This window comes from Stegodyphus dumicola, chromosome X2 (assembly GCF_044657685.1).
Source record: "Stegodyphus dumicola isolate Sdum_Otavi_A_Nest chromosome X2, ASM4465768v1".
NCBI lineage: Eukaryota > Metazoa > Arthropoda > Arachnida > Araneae > Eresidae > Stegodyphus > Stegodyphus dumicola.
Window position 1 is genome coordinate 136,116,658 of NC_140781.1, and position 27,810 is coordinate 136,144,467.

At 33.4% G+C, this 27,810-nt stretch overlaps 1 protein-coding gene across 1 annotated transcript in view; it reads right to left on the bottom strand.

Moving 5' to 3' along the window:
* The window catches only part of LOC118196836 (cytochrome P450 3A14-like), a 55,056-nt gene that overhangs the window by 12,289 nt on the left and 14,957 nt on the right, over positions 1-27,810 (bottom strand). Inside the window, exons 7-13 of the mRNA XM_035368314.2 lie at positions 19,317-19,456; positions 16,743-16,851; positions 15,345-15,432; positions 11,266-11,377; positions 9,372-9,460; positions 5,446-5,586; positions 3,023-3,188 (exon numbers count right to left, since the gene is read on the bottom strand). Of these exons, the coding sequence (XP_035224205.1) occupies positions 3,023-3,188; positions 5,446-5,586; positions 9,372-9,460; positions 11,266-11,377; positions 15,345-15,432; positions 16,743-16,851; positions 19,317-19,456 (845 nt within the window). The remainder of the gene's footprint in view (positions 1-3,022; positions 3,189-5,445; positions 5,587-9,371; positions 9,461-11,265; positions 11,378-15,344; positions 15,433-16,742; positions 16,852-19,316; positions 19,457-27,810) is intronic.

The window sequence follows — 27,810 nt, forward strand, 5'->3', positions numbered from 1 at the left end:
TCGACAAGCAATACAAACAATCATTAATCATCGATATTCACATTCCTATGTTCTTACCGATAGTCTCTCCACATTGTATGCCATTTTAAATCCTCTGCATTCATCCCCCATTATTGTGGACATTCAAACTAGCTTGTCTCGACATAAAAATCTACACATTTGTTTAGAATGGACAAAAGCTCATGTGGGGAACTACGGTAATGAAACTGTCGATAGGCTTGCTAAAGAAGCAGCACAGAATCACGAGATAACACAGACCTTGACGGTTTCACGCCCAGTATCTAATCTAAAGCGTCACTTACTTCTCACAGCCATCTCCTTGTGGCAAAATGCATGGAGTTCGGAGGAAACTGGTCGCCGAGCATTTGCCCATGTCCCTAAAGTAGATTTAGACCGATTAATCTTGCCACCACAGCTGATCTTCTACATTAACGGGCCTTTTCCCTTATATTTCGAGAGACATGGACTCTCTTCCTCAGCACTCTGTAGTTGTGGACAACTGGGCAATCCAGAACACTATCTAATCGATTGTCCACTTACTACTGAATTCCATATTCCTTTTCCACCAACGGATAGGACTGCCTTTAGTCGTTTTTTGATTAAGCAACGGCATCAAGTCAAAAAGATAGTCCGTTTAATTGACAAACTGATGAATCTGGGACTTGATCTTTGTGCCTTATAATATCGACATACGATTCAACTTCTTCAACTGCTTGTATATATTATAACCCATCTACTTTTATGCTCTGAAGTGTTTGTAACCATTGTAATCTATTGTAATCCATCTGTTATAAGTCGCTGTGTATAGCAGCAGTCAAATATTTGTATATTCTCTCTCAGCATCTTTTTCTAAGTGCAACCAGGTAATATTGTCTATAACAGCTGTCCTTGTACCTATGGCACATTTAATACCAGGTGCTGTTTAGTATCTGTATATCTTGCATTTGCCTATTTACCGATGAATAATAATGTTATCTTTTGCATATGCACATTTATTATCAAGTGCTGTTAAATATCTGTATATATTGAATTTGCATATTTATCTGTTGCATATGTATTGTCCTAATAGTCTCTTTGTTGTCCATAGCAGCTATCAATGTACTTATGGTACATTTTTTACCAGGTGCTGTTAAATATCTGAATATATTAAATCTGCATATTTACCTATGAATAATAATGTTATTGTCTTTATTTTTATCTTTTGCTCATGTATTATCAAACATATAACTGTCTGTATTCCCTCATAATGCACTATGATAATACCTACATTGAACGTATTTTGCGTTTTTCACTGTATAATAGTATATAATATCTTGGCATATCTAGTTGGGCGTATTAATGGTACATTGTTTGCCAGTTGCTGTTAAACATCGGTATACCATATACTTGCATATTTGGCTATACACTATACTGTTACTGTCTTCTTTTCATCAATTGCCCATGTAATATCATACATTTAATTCTCTGTGTAATAATAACACTGAATGTATTGGGGTCGCTAGAGATTTTCATTGTATAATATATCCAACCATTATCCATTGTTTTAAATATATCCATTGTATTTATACCAACATTGAATGTATTTTGTGTTTTCACGGTATAATATATGTTCATAATTTGTGGCATACTTAAGTCTATATTTCATCCTTTGCAAATGTATAGTAACACATTTAACTGTCTGCATCAATTTATTTGCTGCATAAGGATCACAAGTGTCATGATAATTTTAAATGTATATTTGTGTTACCAACACTGAATGTATTTTATATTTCTATTGTATAGTATTGTATAGTATCTACTGTATCGTATCGTATTATGGTATTGTTTTGTATTGTATAGTATCTTATATCAGTTGGCTTTATACAGGTTAAATATGTTAATTTTTATTCATTATAATCGTTTAATTAGCTTTTGTATTGTATTGTATTGTAGTATTGTATAGTATTGTATGGTATCTTATATAAGTTATCTTTTATGCAGGTAACTGCATCAATTTATTTGCTGCATTAGGATCACTGGTATCATGACAATTTTAAATGTATTTTTGTGTCACCAACATTGAATGTATTTTGTATTTTCATCACTAGTGTCATGACAATTTTAAATGTATTGTGTCACCAACACTGAATGTATTTTGTATTTTCATTGTATAGTATTGTATAGCATCTACTGTATCGTATTATATTGTGGTATTGTATCTACTGTATCGTATTGTATTGTGGTATTGTATAGTATTGTATAGTATCTTATATCAGTTGGCTTTTAGTACAGGTTAAATATGTTAATTTTTTTTTTTTTGTATTGTATTGTATTGTAATATTGTATAGTATTGTATAGTATCTTATATTCGTTAACTTTTATGCAGGCTAAATATGTTATTTTTATTCCTCATAATCATATAATTAGCCTTATTGCATGTTTTTCCCACAATACCACGTGATCAAGTGTATTGTACCGCTATTGCATTCTGTTACATTGTATTCTTTTATTTTTATTTCTTTTGGTATATCCTCTGTGTATTGCTGTAATCATTTACATTCATTATTTCACTATGTTCTCTATTTTTATGTTATATTGTCATTAAGTCTAATTCTACTGTCTATATTTATTCATTGTATATTATTGGGCTGCCCAACATCAGACTGTACTTTAGCTTATGTATATTCTATATTTGTGTGTATTACACCTTTGTAAAATTTTTGCTTATTGTCCAAACTCGCCCTTTTTGGCCCTGCATGCTTTTGTTATTTTATTTAATAAATGTGGAGCCTGGGCGGTTGTTGGGACTGTCTTTCATGGGCATTTGGTCTGTTGGACTGCCCCCGGGTTGAATTTGGCTCTGGGTTTGGGCGTGGCGTCTTGTAATTCCTCTTTAGGCTCTAGATATAGGTGGACGTGGTGCTATACCGATTAACCTTTTGGTAAAGGGACAGTGCCCACGTCCTCCGTTGCTTATCGCTTATTAAGGAATCAAGCTTTGTACATTGAATTAGTGATTGTCTTAAATAAAACTATAACATACTTTAGTACTTCTTGGACAAGGTGTGAACTTGAACTTATGAAGCAGCTTTGCAAGAGCCATTTTTATTTCCATTTGAGCAAACCTCAGACCAACACAATTTCGTGGACCAGCTCCAAAAGGCTGATAGACCATCGGATGGATATTTCCTTTATTTTCCGGTAAAAACCTATCACAAGATAAATTTTATGATTAATTTTATATGTAAGGTTCATATTTCTGAAAATGACTCATTTGAGAAGGATAAATGAGCTTTTGCTTGAGAAGTAAACGTTAAAAACTTAACATCTAGAAAATTAATACAAATAAATAAAGGAACCATGACAAAACAAGTCCGGGATGGCTCAAAAAGGATTAGTTTAGTTTAACTGTAAAGCAAAGTACGCGAGGGCTATCTGCCTAAGAAGATGGATGCCTTCGTTGAGAGCTTTCTAAACGAAACTAGCTCTTACCCATATTACACATGAGGAAAACGACGAACACGCTCAGGTGAAAAGTCACAGTCCTTCCGCCTGGGAGCCCACCGAGGTCAAGTGGTATAAAGTCACTGAACACTGGTAATTCGGTAAGAGGTTCGAATTCTACGAAATGGCTGGCTGTATGGGCGTTTTCATGATTTTCCCCATGTGTAACGTATATACGAGCCAGTTTTCCTTAGTCTCGCAAGAAAGCATCCCTCCTCCTTTGTCAAATAGCCCTTGAGAGCTTTGTCATAATCAAATAACCAATCTGTCGCCTGGAATCGAACCCAAATCGAACTGCTAGTGTTTAAAGACCTTACCTATCGACCGCTGGTGAGTTCGTTAAAAATGGCAAGACGATACTTTGAAGACTCTTGCGGATCATACATATCATTATCGCTGTGTTCTTATTTTAATAATCTGTAGCCTGAAATTATATTTTAAGATTTAATTATGTAATATTATATTTTTTTCAATTATTTCTACTTATTTATTTGTTAAGTTATTTTTTATGTATTATTGTAATGTCATATACAATTTTTATTTATTTATTTTATTCTGCACAGTGATTTTGTCATGTATTTCTGTGTAATCGAATCTATAGCCATTTTTTGTTTATGTGCCGATTTAATGCTTTATGTTGAAAGTTTTATTTTATTCTGAATGGACTGAAATTTGAATTCAGTTAGAACTTTGGATTTGAGAAGAATTTCTCTTATCGGGTACTCTAGAAAATTGCTCACATTTGGCGACTTTTTACCAACTTGACTACATTATAGAAATTTTCCAAAAAAACCTGTTGGAATCCCTTGAAGTGATTTTCTCAAAACTTCCAGAAATGCTTATCCCTCCGCTTGAAGAAACTATAATGAAGCAAACTAAATACAGCTAATACAAAAATATGTATGGTTGCTTTTAAAGATTTCGTAGAAAGTGATGTTTAATAAATAAAGCTAAAAGAATATATAAAAATTTGTCATCTTATCAGGAAAGCTGAACATTAATTTCATGAACTTAGAAAAATGGTTAACATTCTATCTTACATTCTAACTTTACTTTCTATTGAAAATTCTAAAGATATGCCACTGTTAAAATTTTTACATGACTAAGAGGATATACTGCGATCGATGCGATATTTTCAAATGAGAGCATGGGAACTGATTTATACATGAGAAGATATAGTTATCATTTCCATTTTATGGGATAACACAATAATAAAAAACGAGTAGCATTTATAATTCGCATTGAATCATAAAATTTGTAAATATATTAGATTTTATTCACAAACGATCAAGCAATTCTATGCTTTAGTAATGAACTTTAAAGTAAAATCATTTGATATCGTGCTTGAGGCTCGTAGTTATTTAAAACATGGGATTGATGAGAGGCCACATCAGATTTTTTTTCCTTGTGAAAGTTTCAATTACTATGAAATTTACATTACAAAATCAGCAGTTCCCTGAATGATATTATCTGAATTCTTATTTCTGCTTAAAACTAAATAATCGATCAGTAAATGTAATTTCAGGTTTAAAATGTAGCTTTCTCAGTATTTTGAGTTAAATTGCATTTTAATTTTAATAATCTGCATTCTAGTACAAACTGAATATCTCTTATTTGGCAATGGGAATTTTGGCAATATTTACACATGCGAAAACGTCTTCTCAATGAAACAAAAGTCGAAAAACATGTAAGTACGAACTCAATTAAATTTCAATTAAAATTAAGTTTATTCAAGCGCAAAAGATAAAATAAAATAATAGAGAGAAATTATGAAGAATTCTGAGCAACAATTACCAAAAATATACTTATTTTTATGTGCGATTATGTATACATACATTGTCATTAAATATTTATCTGTATAAGTGTTTCTCTATTTCTGTTAAAAATGACAAGTTTAAAATAAACTTTTATTTCAGAAACCAGTTGCTTCATAATTTTTACAAACTAGTAATCATAATTTACCTCTCAGGATCAAATTCTTCTGGAGCATTCCAATATGCAGAATCAAAGTGCAAAGCGTAGACAGGAACTAGAATGTTCATATTTTTTGGAATTCTTATATTTTCATACTGGGTATCTTCCAATGACACACGAGTTACGAAACTATAATAAGAAATCATCCGTGAATGATTAATTAACAAATTCATATTTTATTCATGATATGAAATTATAATTTTTAATACACACTGTTGGCTATAATTCAGAACAAATACGAAAATTACTTTATTGAAGCGATAATTTGTTCTGTAAAGAATGAACTATTACAAAAGCAGCTATATTAGACTCGTGCATTGCAAAATTCTCTTGCGTTCGCCATAACGGATAGGCAGCAAAAAATATTATTACACTGCAAAACTGACTATCTCCGCCTGCAGTAAATACATAATGATTGTGTGTGTTACTATCGTTATTGTTTTCTTTTCTGGTAGGAAGAGGATTTGATGCTGGGTGTACATGTCTTCGGTATCGTTATCAACGATACCAAAACTGCATACTAGTAATGAGCATGAGGTGTGTGTGATACCTCGTATACTAATACCTGATGCAAAAACTACACGGCAATGTGTCATGCATGTCACACTGAATGCGTAATAGAAACACAATTAAATCGAAATTTATCCTGATTTCGCTGCAATGTGTGCCACTGTTCCATGCGGAACATTATTGGTGTCATTACTTTATAAGTTATTTCTCCAGTCTTCTTAGCGTGCCTTCGTGGTGTAATGGTCTGCATGCTAGACGCGTATTCCAGATGTCCGTGGTTCGATTCCTGGCGAGGGCGTTGCTCATTTTTCATTACTTCTGCTTAAAAATAATATCTAATGTCTCTACAACTTTCTCAAATGCTTATTTGGTAAAATAAATTGTAAATGAAGCTAATGTCCGCCTAGCAAATCCGATCCTGTAGTCGCTGTCCCTTCATCTTTGATTTGGGCTCTCATGTGCTAAACTCAGTAGTTTCATTTGGATGTTCTATCCACCGTAACCAAGTGTACTGGGTATTTACTATTTTATCCGTTTGTGTGTCGAAGATATTGCGATTCCTCATATCGGTAGGTTCTTTCTATGCTGTGTCCTGATTTTTCTAATACAAGAAGAGTTGCCTATGTAGGAAAAACGTCCTTTAACTATGGCAGCTATATGAAAAGATCCTATTAGACTTTTCAATGGCAAGCCCTGCAACTAAGCGGGCATTACACTCACTTTTGTGCCTTATAATACATTTGTTTTATCATCATTCTGAATAGACGCTACTGTCGAGTCATCGCATTACTTGCATATGTGCAACGAGTATTCCTCAGTGGTTTTTCTCATTTTATGAAAATGTATGCCATTCGGATGCTTAATACTGCTTGATGTTGTTGCAGTTTTAGTGGTAGCGATAAATTTTGAATAGTTAAAATTCTAATTTCATAAGTGTTCCTTACCGCACTGAGTTAAATATCCCTTTTTCTTCTTATATTGTAGTATATCGGAAACATTGATATATCGATCTATCACTCTTAGATCCATTTTGTAAGTACTAATTACAAAAATGGCTTATATCGTAAAGTAATTATGGCTATCAAAATACTCAACTCTTTCGAACCTTATAACTTTTTCATATACGGTATTTGTAAACTTCTACAGGCTTTATATTGCCTTGAACATTAATTATAGACATACAATTACATTTAAACATTTTATCAAAATAAGGTGGAGAATTTGATGAAAATTGTTTCAACATCGTAGAAGTGAAGGTTCCATCTATACAAAATATAAGTTTTTACACCAAACCTATAAATATAAAATCCTATTTATTAATATACATAATGATTTCATGGTACGCTGATCTGAAGAGTGATTATCATTACTGACTGTCGTATCGCTTGGCCCAGTTCGTATTCTGGAGAAAGCTAGGATGTTTGTAAATATATAGTGTCTTTGCGGCGTAAAATACACGGAGAACGGGAAGTCCTTACGAATGGTGTGGCGTAAGGGAAGAGGGATGGGAGAACGTTGGACCTACTCCCCAACGGGAGTTTTCTTGAAAATTGTTATCGAATTAAGCTAAGTCGTATCTTCACCTATAAGGTGACTTATACTAACTACAGGCGTATTCTTCCGCACCTAGCCACGATAAAATTCGCGGCATTTTTTTAAGTTTCAAATGAGATAATAACAAGAACATAATGTTTTAATAGGTTAAATGCCTGACATAACTTTCGCAAAATTTACACAGTTCTGCTGTCAGTGATTCCAAAAATAAACTAAAGAATGCTGTTTAGCCTTAATTAATAAAATGAGTAATTTTTCAAGTTGGGTCTTAAAACTAATAAAAAGTTCTTCAGTTTTGCTTAGTAGTTCAATGACTATTCAAGCTATTCAACTGCTTTAAATCAGTAAATTTTCTCTTGAATATACTAGAGAATTTTGCATGTAAAGGTATGAACCGTTTTGGCGTTAACTTGCGTAAAGAATATTTTCCTTAACAGAAATGTCCCTTTTTCTTCTTATATTGTAGTATATTGGAAACATTGATATATCGATCTATCACTCTTAGATCCATTTTGTAAGTACTAATTACAAAAATGGCTTATATCGTAAAGTAATTAAGGCTATCAAAATACTCAACTCTTTCGAACCTTATAACTTTTTCATATACGGTATTTGTAAACTTCTACAGGCTTTATATTGCCTTGAACATTAATTATAGACATACAATTACATTTAAACATTTTATCAAAATAAGGTGGAGAATTTGATGAAAATTGTTTCAACATCGTAGAAGTGAAGGTTCCATCTATACAAAATATAAGTTTTTACACCAAACCTATAAATATAAAATCCTATTTATTAATATACATAATGATTTCATGGCACGCTGATCTGAAGAGTGATTATCATTACTGACTGTCGTATCGCTTGGCCCAGTTCGTATTCTGGAGAAAGCTAGGATGTTTGTAAATATATAGTGTCTTTGCGGCGTAAAATACACGGAGAACGGGAAGTCCTTACGAATGGTGTGGCGTAAGGGAAGAGGGATGGGAGAACGTTGGACCTACTCCCCAACGGGAGTTTTCTTGAAAATTGTTATCGAATTAAGCTAAGTCGTATCTTCACCTATAAGGTGACTTATACTAACTACAGGCGTATTCTTCCGCACCTAGCCACGATAAAATTCGCGGCATTTTTTTAAGTTTCAAATGAGATAATAACAAGAACATAATGTTTTAATAGGTTAAATGCCTGACATAACTTTCGCAAAATTTACACAGTTCTGCTGTCAGTGATTCCAAAAATAAACTAAAGAATGCTGTTTAGCCTTAATTAATAAAATGAGTAATTTTTCAAGTTGGGTCTTAAAACTAATAAAAAGTTCTTCAGTTTTGCTTAGTAGTTCAATGACTATTCAAGCTATTCAACTGCTTTAAATCAGTAAATTTTCTCTTGAATATACTAGCGAATTTTGCATGTAAAGGTATGAACCGTTTTGGCGTTAACTTGCGTAAAGAATATTTTCCTTAACAGAAATATTTACATATCCATGTGTTCTGTTGTGATCGTGTCGCCACTTTTAGCAATATAAGTGAGTTTTCATACTTTATTAAGTGAATATTTACTTCTTTACTTCTTTATACTTGTAACATGAAATCAATAATAATTCAAAATCGAGTCATATTTAATTGCCGAGTATATTTAGCAACCGCTTTTAAGAAAATGGCATTCAAAATGTTATGTTGAAAACGTTCAAAATGTTAGAAAAGTTTCTTAAGATGTATCAAAGTATAAAACTGAGAACAAGTTTTGCAAGATTAGATAATACACTAGAGTGCTAGTTCTGTTTGCATTTTCACTTTGGAAAACATGTTTCCATTTATTTGGACATTCTCCGTTAAAATACTTACTTATAAACAGGAGGATAGAGTCTTAATCCTTCGCATATTACGCTGTCAAGATATTGAAGTTTTTGAACCGTTTCATAGCTCAGAGTGTCCTAAAAATTCAAATTCGCTTCATAGTAAGATCGATATATGATAATAAAATAATAACAGAGTTAAAAAATTTCAAAAACTTCATGTAAACATTTAACAAATTTTTAAGAGTATGGTAGATGATATAAAGTTGCATAATACGGACATATGCTAATTAAGCAGTCGTTGAAAATTCCAACATTCTGAAGGATTCGAGGAAGTTCATTTAAATGGTGATAGGAAGCGTTTAGTACTTTGGTAAGATATATATTAACAATATTCTTCCTTTATGGATTAAAGGAGATGAATGGCAGGTAAGTGAGCTCAGGCGTGCTGTTGAAAGACTTGAATCAGGAATTGTGAACTCTGGAACTTGCTTTCGATTTGTTTGATGCAGCTCGAATGCTGTTGACGAGATGTTCAATAGATTCTAGATTAGATTAATTTGCTTGATATTCTAATAAATTCCCTTTTAGACTACACTGAATGTTGATTTAGATGGAACTACCACTGAACTACACATGCAGAAATTTAGATGCGACATTTAGATTCATTATAGAACTTTGTTAGATAAGCTGCACCATTATTACCTACTGTATAATCCCATTGTAATCTTTAGAAAAATCTTTGTAATGCTCTTGGGCATGCTGTCTCTGCATGTTTACTACTTCAGACTGATGGGAATTGTTCTAATGGATAAGTGGCTATCACTATCATATTATCTGCGATGGTTGACCACCTCACAAAAAGCATAGGCAATCGCTGTAAAGTTTGTCTGAGTATTCGGTATATACCTTATTAATAAAACTTTTCTTTATTGTTAACTTCATACATCAATTTCTTAACGATCCAAATGTGGCATCATCTTATAATTTGCAAACACTAAATATTATTTTCATATTTATATATAATGCTTGTTTTTTAATACATAAGCACATTTGCTGCCTTCATGTGCAATATGGTGTCAATCAAAACATTACTTTAGATTTTTGTTGTTTCGTATTGTTTTATGGCATCGTGCTTAACATTTGGAAGCTAGCATATATACATATATATATATAAGAATATTCAAAAAGGAAAGAAATATACAAAATAATTGAGATTTCTTTATTATGCGCAAAAACAGCAACAATAATTGTGTAACAACAGATTTAAAAAAAATTAAAAACCTCATGGTAACATTACAAAATTTATTAGAATATTTTTAAAGTATCTTTTTATCTCTTATATACTATATTAAATTTTGTAATTTGTAGTGAAATATTTGATGTTTATATGAAGCTGGTTTTGAGAATCTCTGTTAAAATGCAATACAGCTAAGGTACTAGTTAGAGCCCTTACGTTTTGTAAAATTTAATTATCATGATCAGGAAACTTTCAGAAACCTGCTTGAAACCTATATTTTTATTGCATAACTTTTTAATAGATTATGTTCTAGCGGATTGGCATTACTTTAACGCTTTAAATTTAAAAACTTTTATACTAATTTTCATCGTCTGGTGTATCCACATGATGGATGTTGATAAAATAATATACTTCCACAAAAAAAAAAAAAAAAAAACATTAGGAACTTAAGGTATTAGTTGTTAGCCGAATCTAAACTATTAGATATAAATATTTACAGCTATAAATAAAGTTCAAAATTATAAGCTAATATCAAAACTCGACAAGAGTAAAGTCAGTGTGTTTCCTTTATTGTGACATTTATTTCAAGCCTAAAATGCTTGACTATAACTAGAATAACATAACCGAATATAACCAAATAACATAACTAGTTTAAAGGAGCTGCCGAGAATCAACAACTACAGAAGTATAGTTCTTTACTTACTTTATCTGAATCCAAATGCTGATTGATTTCTTCCCTAACTTTATTTTGAACTTCTGGATGATGCAGCAACAAATGTGTAAGAAATGCTAGAGCTGTGCTTGTAGTTTCATAGCTAAAAATAAAGTGGAAATTTATACTTTGTAAGCAATGCTAATCTAAACAATGCAATACAATTAACTCAAACATAAAAGAAGATGAACTTGATTTTAAATAAATTTGTCAAAAAATGTCTTTTGGACAGCTTGGCAATTTAAACTATAATGTAAAATGAAAGTTTGCATTTCTTTTACTATATAATTACTATATAATTAGTAAATTTCAGTGTGAGTTTCTTTGGTTGCCGTGCGGATAGCAAAGCGGTACTCTGTTCCCGCTGGATAACATTTAGTGTGATTTTAGCAAAGTTAACCAGATGATGCATTTTTCAAAAGATGGCTGTATCCCTTAATTTAGCCAAATATTTCTATGAGCACTTATAATGGCTCTAAATTCTGTGTACCACCATGCACTGAGTTTTTCTCATGTCAACAGGCTGGTTAAGAAGGTTATTGTACAATGATTGCTGCTAAGCAAAATCGTTGCGCGTATTAAGGTTACCTCCCTCACTTCTACAGTCAAAACATTGATAATTTTTAATTATATTGGTATAAAAATTGAGAAAATTTATTTCTACAGCAAAATACAATGCAAAAATCAGATCCATCTTTATCGAAGGCCATATATCTGTACATCCATAGATCTTGCTCAATCGATTGGTATTTCAGTCCAATTTTGAATCTCGGCAGATGGAGTAACTGCAAGCGATTTCTTGTGATTTTTCTTATGTGTGACGTAAATGCAAATCCGTTTCTTTTAGATTCCTCTACGAAGACATCATTCCTATCACACAGATATTCCTCGTGTATTTCGTCATAATTTTAAGCAACTAAACAATCGAATATGGCAAAGATATTATAAAAAAATGGATGTTATAAAAATTGTATGTTTCTAATAACAAACATTCCTTAGATTGAAACTAATATATTGCCTTGTATTAGTTTCAGTCTAATATAATACATGCAATAACCCAAAGTTTAAAGAATGACGAAAATTAATCGTTCTTAATCTCTGACTAGAATATAAAGCAATACCTGCATTTATACTACAGTAGCAATAAGAAGTACAACTACGTTTTCACGTGGGATTATTTATTTACTAGAAGCTACTTAAAACTGATCACTAAGGCCATGTAAAATATTACTAAAGAGAAAATGTGTGTATTTAATTATGGCAAAGCACACTAGGGCTATCTGCCTAAGGGGAGGAATGCCTTCGTGGAGGACTTTCTAAGGGAAACTGGCTCATATACACGTTACACATGGGGAAAACCACGAAAACACTCATGCAGCCAGCCCGTTCGCGGGATTCGAACCTCGGAACTAAAGAGAAAATGAAAATATCATCATCATCTTAACAGTTCTTGGGATTTCAAACACAACGAAGAACTGCACTGAAGAATATGAAACCATGTAAATATCTACTTTCATTGTCCTAAAAACTGCAATTACTTGAATAATGAAAAATAGTTGAGAAAATCATTCCACTGAAAGAATGCCTGTCATTTTTACACAGAAAGATATTTCTTTATACCTTAAAAGCAGCCTGGAAGTAAAATATCAGCAAAGGCAAAAATGGAAAAATGTGCTCGTCTCGGAAACATATTGTTTCTCGTTGTGAATACAGTTCCTTCACTGCGGAATAGAAGCACTCCAAGATCATTCATTCTCAGGCAACTTGCAACCACGTGTTAACTAATTTCTATCCTCACAAATGAAAAACTTGAAGAACTCGACACCTGATCTAACACAGGTAGTGGAGAACAGCGAAGCCGAAGCCTCCTTCATCCGAGCTCTCCGACGTTCAAGAGAGAGGGAAAACCGATTGGACAAAAATTTAAGAAGTCGCTGCGCGGCTTCTTTGATGATTAAATCATAAATTCAAATTTAAATGCTTATCTTCACATTAGGGACGTAAAATCTGTTTTTCCAACGACAGGGATGCTTTCTCGGAGGACTTTCTGCATGGTTTGAGGAATTCACATTAACATTAGTTAAAATACTATAAGGTATTTTCTTCCTCTTTTCTGCATGCCTTCGTGGTGTAATGGTAGCACAGATCCAGGTTCGATTCCCGGAGACGGCATTCCCATTTTTCACGTCTCCAGCATCAAAATAACCTAATGTCCCTACAAAACTTTTAACATTTATGTAAAAGTATTCGTTCATAAACAGATCTTTAAATGTCCAAATTATTTTATTTATGATAATAATTCTAACATTCGGTAAATTTCAGCTTTTTTTAATTAAATGTATTATTTATACTTTTGAGCATGCCAACAACAAAAGTTAACTTGTTCTAAAATTATTAGAGTATGGTAAGACATTTCGTTTCGGCTCTTTTCAGTAGTTATCTGTTTTCTCTAGCTAAGAATGGACAAAATTTGCAAATTATATCTTTTTCTATTTATTCCTTCTCACATTTCTCATACGAGGCTATAAACTCCAGTTCCTTAAATTATCCTGCGGACACGAAGTACCCATTTTCTCCTGGGCTTGGGAAAGGACTCTTTCCCTGCTATAAATATACACTAACTTGCTCATCAGTAAAGGGGACTATTCATGTTTCAAGAGTCAAACGGCGGTGCTGTTTCCCTCATATTAATCTTTGTTCTTAAGAATGTGAGGTGAGCAAATATACACTTGTGAGACAACGGGATCTCAACCCAATAACGAAGGAATGTTTTTTAGATGATACGACCGATCATACTTTTTTGTTCTCCAGCTTTAAATTTAAGACTGATCTGCTGTAGTCTGCCTCATTTATCTGCTGTTGCATCCGAGTTAGCCACTGAAGAGTCCTTTAATCCGTACAGTGTACACCACGGTAGCTAACTGTTACCGACATACATGCGGTACACAAGGAATCGCATAAAAATATAAAAATGAATAATGTTTACCTTGCTTTGGTAGCATTAACTAGTATCAAGCTTCTAACAGACGTTAAGCGAATTATTCCTATGTCTGGACAGGACTTACGAAGTCTTACAAAGAAAATCTCTTTATTCAATCAGAAAGGTGAAAATAAATGCACGACTCGGGCTTACAAACTCCGCCAGCCATTTGTAGCGAAGTAACATAAAGAAATAGTATCTTCAAATTCCAAATTTAAAACTAAGACTGAGAGCCAAGAACTACACAAATGATTTAACCCGAAGTTGGTTCAAAATTTCCTACCGCCATAACTATTTATATACCGGCAGCAATAATGCAGAATCGAAAACTACAATCTTATCTGAGCTATCTAACCTAGTCACGTGGCCACGAAAGGTAGAACATGCTCTGAATTAAACTCCCTAAACCTTCTTTTAAATACTTTCTTTTTCTCCCTTATTTTCATTCTGGCAAGGAAACGGAAACGAGAAATGACTGTAAAGATCCAAAACATAAAATAACTGGTTAGTGATAAATATTAGTAATAACCCTACAAAATGTACTTCAAGTTTAGATCAAATGAAATACTTCTTTCAGTGTAGAAGATACTGTTAACAATGACTTGTCGTCTGTTGGCTGAAATGCTTACAATTTTGGAGAATAAAACTTACGGAAAATTTTTATGTATTACTAGGAAAGTTCTTTGTTACATATTGACTGCTGAAATTGAACTTGAAACTTTATTCCCTGAAACGTTGTTTTGTCAGTTCTTTTAATTGCCTGCTTTCCACTTACTTACTTTTCGAATGGTGAAAAGATTTACACAGAAATAAAGTTCTTAATTTCATGTTGTACATCTACATTCGATGCGCTACAAATTCTTGGAAATTAAAACTATTTTGTTCTGAAATATAAAACTTAATAAAACAGGATATAAAATTTATTTATATTCAAAATAACACATTATTCTTATGTCAAGTACTCTCTCTGCTCTTATTCTCGATAATATTATGAATCGTTCTTATTTCGTAGTATCTTCTAATGCAAATGCAGCACAAAAATAAACAATTCCTACAAATTTGTATACTATTAAGCAAAAGTATTACATACCCGGCTAAAAGAAATAAGAGAGCATTTTGAGAAATTTCTTCATCAGTCATTTTACGCATGTTTTTCTGATCCTTTTGAGAAAAGTCACCTATAATTATAGAATGCATGACTCATCCTTAGAATGAATGTGAACCTTGTGCTAAAGATATTACTTTACACGTAACAAACAAACAAACAAACAAAAAAAAAAAAAAAAAAAAAAAAAAAAAAAAAAAAAAAAAAAACAGAAATGTAAATCACAAATAAATAAAATAATTATAATTTAAATGTTTAATCGTAAGCTAAACAGAATTTTTCATGACACGTTCCCTATACGGCAGGTGATACTGAATCATTTCGAAAAATAATTTAATTAATCAAAATAGTCATCTCCGCATTACACAACCTTTTCCCAACCTCTGATTTATCTTATGCTTAATTTCTTAAATGTCGCTTTTTCATGTGGCTTTCTAGAACACGAAAAAGTACGGTAATTCGTTGGGGTAGTGTCAGGGAACAAGGCGAATGAGACAGCAGTGTTCTATTCTAAAGAGTTCATGTTGACAATTACTTCCTCAGTGGATGCTTTGGTATTGCTCTGCAAGAAGTTCAATTTTGTTCTCTTCAACCGTACCATTTGTTTGTAAAACATACAATAAAAGTACACCTCAAACGTAATTGTAAACCTCAGCTATAACTGCTTAGCTTTTATTAAAGACATTTGGGGTGCACAGTGCCGAAGTCAACCGTATGTGCAAAGCATGAGTTTTATAAGATGGGAAATTTTCTAAACGGAAATCAGTCTTTTGATGACAATAAGGTGCATGCCTGCTTGTTGATAAAATATTGATTTCATTTTAACCATCCACTAGGGGTAAAGCTAGAAGAGGTTCATTTTTGTGATGGAGGTTAACTGAAGAACTCATATGAATTCTTTTACTCTTAGATAAACTGCGAAACCACGCGTTCATTTTATCCAGAGTTGATACATATGCAAGCAGATGTTTCCTAACTAACCTGCAGCATTTTCTTGATACTTTAAAACTAAATCATTTTCTGAAATGTTTTTCAGATCTTCGTTGTTAGATACAGGAAGTCTGAGCGTGATACATTTTTCAGCTGTTCTTAACGTAAAAGAAATGCTTCGTATTTCTTCTGTGGTTTCTTCCATACAGAAGGTTTTTGTAACCTAAAACTTACACGCTTGTTAACATTCTAGTAAATTTTTTCTGCAAAGTAGTTAAATCACCTTCTATTTAAAATTTAATAATAAAGCATTTTTCTAAATCTACATTTAGCAATACAGTAAATCGTATAATCTTGAACATAACTTAAATTTTACAGTTTCAAATTTAAGATTTGTAGATTCAATGGATTATGATAAGCTTAATAACCCATGGAAAGTTTAGAAATATGTACCGTTTTGGATCCGTTCATCGTTCTCCCCAGCTGTTAAAAGACTTTCACTTATATTTTCTTTAGACACTTGTGCATTAATCATCAGCTGAAGCAAATCTTTCCTTTCTTTCTAAAAGAAAACATTAAATAAAAAGTATAATATATTCCAACAACATATAAGATGAAAGTAAAGCAGAATTTGAAACAAACAAAAGAAACATTAATATGAATTGCAAGTGCAGCCCAAAGGTTAAAATTTTGAGACTACAGAAATAATGATTATCTCATTTTCGGATTTTTTATTCTATCATTCATTATAAGGGTTTTATAGCTATTCCTTCATTTTATCGATTCTTGTTACATTATCATAATGCTTGTAAATTGCAAATAGGAGAAAATGAGATTATCCCTAAAATATAATTTATGATTTCATTCATGTGTTCAAAATGTTTTCAACAGAAAAGCGAAGTGTTATTAAAATTATTTCATCCTTGATGCACCGCACTGTTTGTTTAAAAATTCTATATTCTAATACTCATAATTTTTATTGTCTAATATAATTGTTGAAAACAGATAATTAACGATTATTCCTTAAATGCATGTAGTTGAAGTTTGGCAACATACTCATATTTAGTGATGTAAATCAAATCAAAACATAAATTTTAGCTTACTGCATAGTGTAACCATTTGGATATATACTGTGTACGTATATATTTTTGAAAGTTTCAGTGTGGTGGCACCACTAACTGTGTAATGATTGTGATTATTGTGAGCTGATGTGTAGGGCGTGAACATAATTTGTGTTTACGAATTTTTGATCTGGTGTTTGATGTTATTTGGATGTGTTCAGAGTTTTAAAATTGTTTGAACAAGTTTATAAGGTATGTGTTATTACATAAAATTGTTATTACACGTTTGCCTATCATATGTTTTTTGTAAAAGTTAATAATATGTTTTCAAAAATTGAAATAAAAACATAGTTTAAATTTTTTAGTATTTTTTCTGTTTTATTTGATATCAATTCTAATGTATTTTTGATTTTAAAAGTAAAAATAATTATTAATGCATTTAAGGGTTATATTCTGCCTTATCAAAATATTTTCATCAAAACTGTTAAAGGAATAACCAGATAATATAAGAATAATTTCTTAAATTATTGTGTTTTATCTTCAGTATATAGTTATAGTTATTCATCTTGTTAAGTTAAATGCCTACATTTTCTTTACCCAATGAAATTCTTTACCTACGCATATTTTGAGTAAAGTTTTTTAACAGTAGAAATGTTTCTACATTCATTATTACTAATTCCGCATTTTACTTTCTTGATTATACATGTAATTATACAATTTATTTGATCATTCACATTCTATAACTTATAATTTCGCGATCGGCACAATAGGAGGGTATAAAGTAGCTCGCGCAACCGCAGCATTAGCATCCATAGACGGCAAACGTAACTGTGTCTGTGACGTATGAATGCTTCTATTGTCAAAGAGATCGATATTAAATGCCTTTTGGAATTTGATGCATATATGCTAGTAAACTTGAGCTAAGTTTTATTCATTTGTACTGCTGTCTCAAAAGCATCGAAAATTGCCGCCCTTTATTTGATGTTGACTTGTATTTTAGAAAAATTACTGCTAAGGATTTTTGTTGCTCCATAAGGGTAAGTAACTGCAGCTTCCATGCAAAACCTTTGTCAGTGTACACTGAGAATTGATATACCGTATTACATTATCAGTATTACCTTATTAGGAGACAAACTAGTTTTTAACCCAGAAGGTTTCTTGAGAATTAGATTCTTCCCATCGCGTTTCTTACTTTCAGTTAACCGTGTTCCAACAGCTTATAGGTCTAACGGCAAACATCCGCTGTACCGGGGCAATTTTAGGTAAGCTGACTGAGATATTCCTTTATAAAACGTATTTTTAAATCGTTAAAAAAATTAAATTTTTGCTCAGTTTTATAAATACAATTAGTCAATGCTTCTAACACTGGCTCAGTGGTTTCCAATAAGAAACATAGCGGGTATAAGAGGAATCAGTTCCTGTGGATCTTCTGATACATATGTTAATGGCCTAAAATTAATAACTGATTCACAGTCACAGATCACGGCTCGTTATATTGACTCATTTTATCTATTTATATTATATATATATATACATAATATTATTTATATATGTTGTTGTTGTTGCTTATGCTCACTTGTCTTACGTAGTCATCCCAAGGCCACGAAAATCGTCGTGACAAGGAGCGCTAGATTACGCCTGCCATTGGCAATAGCCTTGATCATCATTCAGAGTGCGATTTAGCTCAGGTCAACCGCCAGTTTTGATGAATTGCAGCCCGGGGGGGGCGGGTCCGAGGTTCTCCCACTCATCTTCTCTTACCACCAACCTCTAGAGAGGACATTCAGCAAGTCACATATTTAGTGTGCCCCTATGCCGCACGAACACTATACATTTACAAACATCCATGCATTATCCGGGATTCGAAACCGGGCCCTTCGGCACGGCAGTCAGCAAGGCTAAACACCATACCTGTTCGGCGGCACCACATAAATTACGGCTGTGGTAACACAATTGCAGTTCTTACCTTTGGATCAGCCTTTCTTGCAGCAATGACTGCTCCAGTGTTTGCTAGTAATTCTAAGCGCGGTTCTCGTCCTTTATTGCGAAAACGTAATATCATGCTTCTCAAAAAGGAGAAGACTCCCATTACTTCTGGAAATGAAACTGAAAGATATGTTTTGTTAAAAACAGATTAATATAGTTTTTTTTCTCTAAAAATTAATAATTATGTATAAATTTTCACTTCAACAGGCATTTACGGAGCAAATAAGATTTAACTTATAATTTATGATTTAGCTTTTCTAAGTATTCAGTTTTAAATTACCTAAATAATCCTTTGGATAATAAGCCACTAGAGAAAATCTACATATATTGACATTTACTGTTTCATGCCATAGGTTTGATATGAATATAAGAAAAGACATTTCTAAGTCATTTCTTAGATTAATCATGATTAACAAGAAGCTGAATGATGTAGCAAATGAGGAATTAGCTTAAAGAAATGATAATTCTACGTATAAAATCCTTAATTGCAGTTTTTAAAAAGTATACGTAGTTTAAGATGTGTTTCGTTTGTTTTTAACAAATTTTTAAGACACAATCGTTTTCAAAATAATCCTAATTCTACTCCGTGTATTCATTATACGTGTGGCGCATCATAACCTTTTATGTTTCGTGCCAGAAAAATCCTCTACGAAATCATCTAGTCCCCAATATTTCTATCAAAAATTGCCTAATTTAGAGCCTATGTTTCTATACGCATTTCTGGAATTTCACATCTATCTGGTTATATTCAAAATTCATATATACAGATGATAAAGCTACTTCCTTGTTATTTTCGCCACCGCTCTAAGTCGCCAAAATTTGCAAATTTGAGGGAAGTAAGAACGTTTCGACAGCTAGAAACAGGGTGCTTTCAAAATAAATAACACGAGTATTTTCCTACTAAAAATCATTGCATAGTTAAAATATTTAATTTATAAAGTCTGCATATTATTATTATTATTGATATGATATTTTCACGTGCGCACGGGTTCGTAACGGATTGAATGCACACAAAATAGATGATAGCGTGATAAAATTTATTTTCACCCAAGAAACATTTTACTGTTCTAAAACTTTCCGCAAAAGTACTCGCACATCTCTTCTCAGTAGGAGAGAGCACAATCAGTGGTCACCACATCATACTACTAATAACATTAGACAGAACTCATTGGAAAAACTCATTCGAAGAGCGAAGCTCGCACGGAGATTTTTCAATTCTCCGAAGTCAGTTCAGTGCTAAAAAATTGTGAAATAATTCTCTCTCTGGCCTTATATAGTCTTCTCGCGGCCATCGAGAAATATATAGTATCTTTCATTTCTCGAAATTACTGGCAGGTATATACGGTTGCAGTCACATCTAAGGCACTGATACGGTTGCTGTTACATAGGCATTTAGTCCAATTACACCAATTTAGCGAGATACTATTTACCTCAATTTTAAATAGACTTGCCCTTTTAATCTTATTTTCGACGAAACTTCATCTCGTCAGATTTTTTATGTTACTTTATACCAAATTCCTTACATTCTCCCCTTCCCGAGAAGTGCACATCCCGGTTTGTGCAATCCCTGGATAGGAAGCCATACCTACAACTAATGAAAATCAATGCAGTAATAAAACAATAATTTCAATAAATAAAATAAAACAAATCGAATACTAAATCAATCAACAAATGCATAAATTTATGCACAAATAGGAGCAGGGTCTTAGTATAAGTGTACTATTTACGTTATATACACTATGGAGAATACGTACTATGGTCATAATTTGATTAACCAGCTCGCATTTCGCTTCGAAACTTAAAAAGTATCGACAGATTTCTGGTCAGAGTCTTCTAGAGTGGTCTTCGACGTTTCCATGCGACGATCCTTTTTTATCATTAAACTCAACAAATTGTCTACTGGGGCGGTTTAAAACACTGTAAAACTTTCTCTTTGAACATCCGTAGTCCTCCCCAGTGCGGTCTCAGAGTAACCTTTCCCACAGTGGTCGCATGTAGTGGTGTTTAAGACATTTTCCTATGATGGATAGTTTAGTCATATTCCCGGAGTCTTTCTATTCATCTGGCTGCTAAGTCTTCAGGATTCTTGAAATTTAATGGCCAGGTCAACGATGTATGATCTGTGTGAAGAAGGATTTTTCTCCAGTAGATTTTATGATGGAAATGTCCTACGTTCTTTATTTATGGCGAGTAACTCTATTCTGGAGAAACAGAAATTCCTCTCCCGGCTCGTTCTTGACCGCTTCTTTCTTGGAACAAAAGAACACTAACACTCTCACTGTTCTCATCCGTGTCAAGAATAAATGGTTTGCCAAGCTGAAGGATACGTAAGGATTGTCGCAGATGTTAAAGCGTCCTTCTGTTTGTTAAAAGCAAATTCACACTCTTCTGTCCACAAGCTAATTTGTTTGCTTTCTATCAGTTTGTGAAGGAGATTTGCAATGGAAAAAAAGACCTTTACCAATCTCTTGCAGCAGATGCAAAGCTCCAGGAAGCTTCTCAACTGATGGACATTTTCGGGGTGTCTATAATCTTTTAACTGTCAGCAACATTTCTAGACCCGAAGACACACCTTCGCCAGAGATGATATGACCGAGGTAAGTCACTTTCTGTCTGAATAGTTTATATTTAGCGGGACATAACTTTAGATTGGCTTCTATCAACTTCTGAAGTAACTTTGTAAGCTTTTTCTAAATGTTCTTCAAGAATATTCCCAACGATGATGATGCCATCCAGGAATATTAGGCAGGCTTCGTAAGATAGACCTCTCAGCGCAGTCCGCATGAGGCCTTCGGTTGTTCTCAGAGCATTACAGAATACAAACTTGAGGTGCCAAATTCCTTGTCCAGTGTCAAATGCCGTCTTTTCTCGGTCGTCACGGTGTACCTCTGCCTGCCAATAACCAGCCTTTAAATCAAACCTCACAATCCACTTGCTTCCAGAGTATCCAGAATGTCGTCAATTTAAAGAAGAGAGGAGCTGCCTTTTGCCATGATCTCATTCAATCAATGATAGTCAAAACAAAACCTGGTTGAATCATCTTTCCTTCTGACGAGGACGATGGGAGATGTAGAAGGTATTGCTGACTACTCATTTACTTCTTTTTCTTGCATTGGAATTCTTGAATGACACATTATGCAGCATTTCTCTCTTCATAGCTTAGTTGTGCATTATATGGAATAAGTAGGATGTTAGACTCTCCAAAGACACAGACTGAAAGACCGATACGCAGTCGCATGGACCTCCGACCTAAGGTTCTACACCAATCAGAGTTATATGTCCATGCGACGGAAAAGAATCTACCATCCACCGCCAGCGGCATTCACTGAATCAATGATAGTAATATTACAATGCTAAATTGACAATGTCATCTATACAATAATTGTTACATAATAATCCGTATGAAAAATAAATATACGATCAATTAATAATTACATTGTCATGGATAGGATCTATGTTGTGGAGAGTAGAACTTTTTTAAACCTATGCCAGTTTTTAAACCTATGTCTTCTTCAATACGTCATAACTTCATGTTCTTATCAGTTACACACCTAATGATGTGTGTCCGTATTATTTTTGCAGTTATCCACAGAGTAAGCCAGTCACATTAGTTCAGGCAGTTGATAGTTCCATAGCCCAAAGTATATGATGTTGTGTAGGTTATTCTATTTTCACTTTTGTTAAGTTCATCGTTCAAGTAAATACTACTTGTCCACTTCGATACATCATAACTTCGTGTCCTTAACAGTTTGCACACCTCATTATGTGTGTCCATAGCAATTTGCACACCGCTGTGTCGCAATTATCCACAAGTCAATCACGAAATTGCAATTGGGAAGTTCATTGTAATATGTACACTATTTTACTATTATCCACAGAAGCAAATGTTTTGTAAATAATGACTTGGTTCCCAGATGATAAAAAAAAAGAAGGAAACTAATCCTTAAATTTTTCAATACAATTCTAAATTGTGCAAAACTACAAATTTGTTAAACAGTTCCAGTCAATACAAATTGACTGGTATTCCAACAATATAAAGCACATATTACAGACTGAAAGACCACTGTTACGTTTAACACAGATCAGTCGAGTATCTGCTGCAACAACTTCGACTTCCTGATGACTTTTGCCTTATCAGTTACGTTGGCAACTCTCACCGAGATAACGATCCTTTATAGATGGACGACTGCTGAGGCTACTAGTACTCCTTTTTAACTCTTACAGCTCTTGGATATTGCATTATGCCGTACCAGAAATTTGTTTTCAGCTATGTATCCAGGAAGTAAAAGTTATGTTCTTTCTGATACTGTGATATCGTGGGAGTTATGATTTGGTCGACGGATTTAACTCCTTCATCTTTCATTCCGAACACAGTTATGTCCTTAGAGGCAGAATGCAGCTCAGTATTTTTAAATTCCATGGAAAAATATATTTCTTTAGAAAGTCTAATCCGAGTATACAAGGATCTGTAATATCTGCCTCATATGCCATGTAATGTTAGGCGGCTTTTCCATACGTGATGCTAACGTTTAATTTCCCATCGATGACGATTTATCCCCGGTCATAGTCTGGAGCGTAACGCTCGATGGTATTCATATGAGTTTTCCTTCAAATTTTTGAGCCAAATCTCTTCGTACGATGGTGACATCGGTGCATGTATCGATGCTTATACTGCAAGGAATTCCAATTATATGTCTCATGATGAAAAGTCCATTATTGCCGCCACTCATTGTAGAACTCTGAAAATCTTTAATTTGAGATTTCTAAATATCTGGAAGCCTCTGCCCCGCTAGATGTCCGCTAATTATTTTCTCACCTCTTTGCCGAGATCCGTCCCAGCACCGTGCTTTAGGGTATCCTGAATTTTCTTCGTAAGTAGCCATCACCCCGACAGTTCAAGCACTTAAGGGTCGGTTTTTTGTCACTCCTATTCCGCATCACGGCATCGACTTGCGTATTGAAATCGTCTACGCGAGCAGTCAGTTGATCTATTGGCAGTGCAGTTCTGATTGGGTCGCGGTCTTTTCAGGTTGCTTGTCGGAGTTCTCGAATTTCATGTCCTACACTTTTTACTTTTTTAGATCCTTGACATCGTTATTCATAGGGCTTTCTGTATCTCAGGATTTCGGATGCCATTGATGAAGTACTGCAGGGCAGGATTTCCTTGTTTTTGATTTTTCGTCCAAAAACGCGAGATGGGAGAGCCTTTCAACATCCGTGGCGAGTTCTTGGAGTGTTTTCTTAAGCTTCTGTTGTCAATATTTTAACTGAATCCTTCTGTAGCCTTTAAAACACTTCTCGTCTAAGCGCAGCTCCAACGCGCTTGGCTGAGCTTCGAAGTCTAGCCTCTGGTTTTCGGGTAGAGTTTGAAGGATACCCACTGTATCTGCTGTCACATATGCGGCTAGATGACAGGCCTTAGCTTATAAATCCATTTTTGTCCGCGGCTGTAGAGAATATATTATTTTGTTGTTCTACAGTTTATCCTTAACCATGTCTATTCTGCCTTCCATAGTCTCGAATATTGTTTTCCTGTTATGGCATTAATTTCTTTTTCCATTTCCTATTGACCTGCTTGACGCGCCTCATCTCCTCTTTAACGCATTTTTTGCCTGCGCATGCAAGATCTGTCTCTTCTATTCCACATAAACTAAACTGGATCCTATGATGAACCTGGCGAATTCTCGAACAGGTGTAAAAGAATTACCATCACAGAAGAAGAATGAAAATAACCCTTTATTTAATTCCAACAAATAACAGAAAGGCATTATCTTCGTGCTTTACAAAAACACCGTCGACTTGCGGTAAAACTTACACGTAGAATATAAATCGATTCAAATCTAAGATAGAATAGTGCTGGATTAGCACGTTATGTCTAACAGGTTGTTTCAACAAAAACCTAACAGGCGTGACGATAATCCGAAATGACCAAGAGGTGTACTAGCATAACAGCGAGATAGCAATGAAACGTGCGTTGGCTATGGAAAACACGCTGCGAATAAACTCAGAGATTCATCCGTTTAAATACTCATTTCACTTAACTTTCAATTTACATTCTGTTGAGAAAATGCGAGGGGAAGTTGAGGAGTTCAGGAAAGGTATCTAACTTAAAATAAATTTGTTATGAAAAATAAAGGAAACCATATATTTACATCTCTTTTTCAACAGAATTCACAGCTCCTTCCATCTTCTCTAGAAATGCAGCAAAGGCGTCTACAATTTGTCTTTGTTGCTAATCCAATTATATGTCTTGTCACCGACATTCAGTCGCACTTCTGACACCAAAACTTGTTACACCGGTATGGGTTCTTAATGGACTGATGCATAGAGAACCGATAATAGCTTGATAAAAGTTATTTTCACGAAAGAAACGCTGAACTGTTCTTAAACTTTCCGCAAAAGTACACGTAAAACTCTTCTAATTAGGAGTTATTAGAAGAGTTAATTCTAAGTCCTATTTTGTGTCAAAATACCTATTTTAGAATAGTGCTATATATAAATCTAATATATATCCTAAGTCGCGCTTTCGAGACATGAAGAACGCACTTTGAATTTTGTCAATCGGCCCAGTAGAACGGGAGATATAGCACTGTCCCCTTTGTTTTTTTTTTTTTTTTTTTTTTTTTTTTTTTTTTTTTTTTGAGCAGTGTACATAGGCATTTAGACCACTTACAGTTATACAGGGACCGAACCAAAATGTCGGCAAAACCATCCTCAACTTGGCGATATCTCTCCAAATTTGGGAGATAGCCTATATACCTGAATGTTAAGTAGACCTGCTCCTTTAATCTTATTTTATTAGCAGCAATTCAGCTCTTCAGATCTTCCATGTTACATTATACAATATTGAAGTAAAACTTTGAAATTATCGTCAATAGCATATTTTGGGGAAAAAATTATAAAAAGGCCTTTATACAATAGATTCCAGATATATATGCTTTCAGATATTTACACACAAAGCGTTTTTCTTCATCAAAGAAAACTGTTCGTATTTTCTATGATATTTACACATATTTTTAGAAATTCAAGTGATTATTATTCTAATAGGTACACCATAAAATTGTGTTGAACTAAAAAAAAATTTGAAAACTTAAAAAATGCATCATATTAAAAATAAAAAACAGTGACTCAAAAATTAATTTCTTTTTGGAGATAAATTTAAATAGGTTTGCTCACTATATTTAAGGAAGTAATTTTAAAACTTGAAACTCTTTTGTTAGTTAGAATTTTATGAAAATGTGCCAAGCATTGAAAATAATCGTTTTGAGAAATCTTTGGGAAAAGAAACATATCGCCCTATTAACTACATTAAAAATTTGTGAGACCTCCTTGCACCATATTCATGTAGGATTGACTACTTTGTTTCGTTTGACTTTAATGTTTTGTTTTATTTTGTCTTTTAAGGATTCTTGCTGTCTGAGTGAATTTTATCATATCATTGTGGATATTTTGTACACGCTTTGAGAAATGGTTTTTGTTAATTTTTCTTATACGTATGATCTGAATTACTCTCTGAATCTTTCAATACTTCAATTTGGCAAAATTTACCCTTCATTAAGACAAAAGACTGTATTTGCCCGTCTAGTTTCGACATATTTACACCAATATACCTAATTTTAGGAATTTTTATCCATCCATGCATATATTGAAATAAAGGTTCTTTCCAATTCATATCTCTGAAACGTTTTTTATTGCTGATAGACTTAATTCTGAAAGGAAATGCGTATGTGTAATACTACTGACGTTGAAAATATTCTTAAGTTTCAGTAAAAGGTATTTAAAAAAAAACGTTTTTGAAATTCTCTCTTTAAAAGGACGCAGGGCTCTGTCAGTTTACAACTTTTACCTTAATTTATTAGCGTTCTGTACTTCAAGCCCTAACATACTATATGTTTTTAGATCAGCAGTGTTAAATTTATTTTTTAAATCAAAATGGAAAAATCGTTTCTTTATAAAATAATTTGGTTTTTAGCCCCTTTAATCATTCAATCTGTACCGCGTAAATTTCAAATGTCGAAAAGGGCCTATGCGGCGACGACTTTACAATGAAAAATTCCCGCACATTGAAAAATTGTTTAATGGAAAGAATTTCTTATTAGATGTGGAAGCAACAAAAGTTCTCCTGACAAATTTTAATATATTAATTCTCTCTACCAAAAGAAAGCAACTTTTAAAATAGATGATACCATATAACACATTTCAACAATGGCTATTGAACAAGGGATATTTATTACACGATGAACGTAAAATCTTGCGATGCTACGAATTTTTCATTGGGATTATTTCAGCGGAACATGTGAATTCTAAAGAAAACATAACTTTCCACTTCTCAGTGAATACGCTTAAAAGAAAATGACATGCGATGTTTCATCATGTAATGCACTATGTGTTAAATGCATGATAATAATTGAATTCATCACAGAAATCAGCATGCAACCAAGCCTTCTTTTTGAGCAGCCGCAGCTCAGCATTGT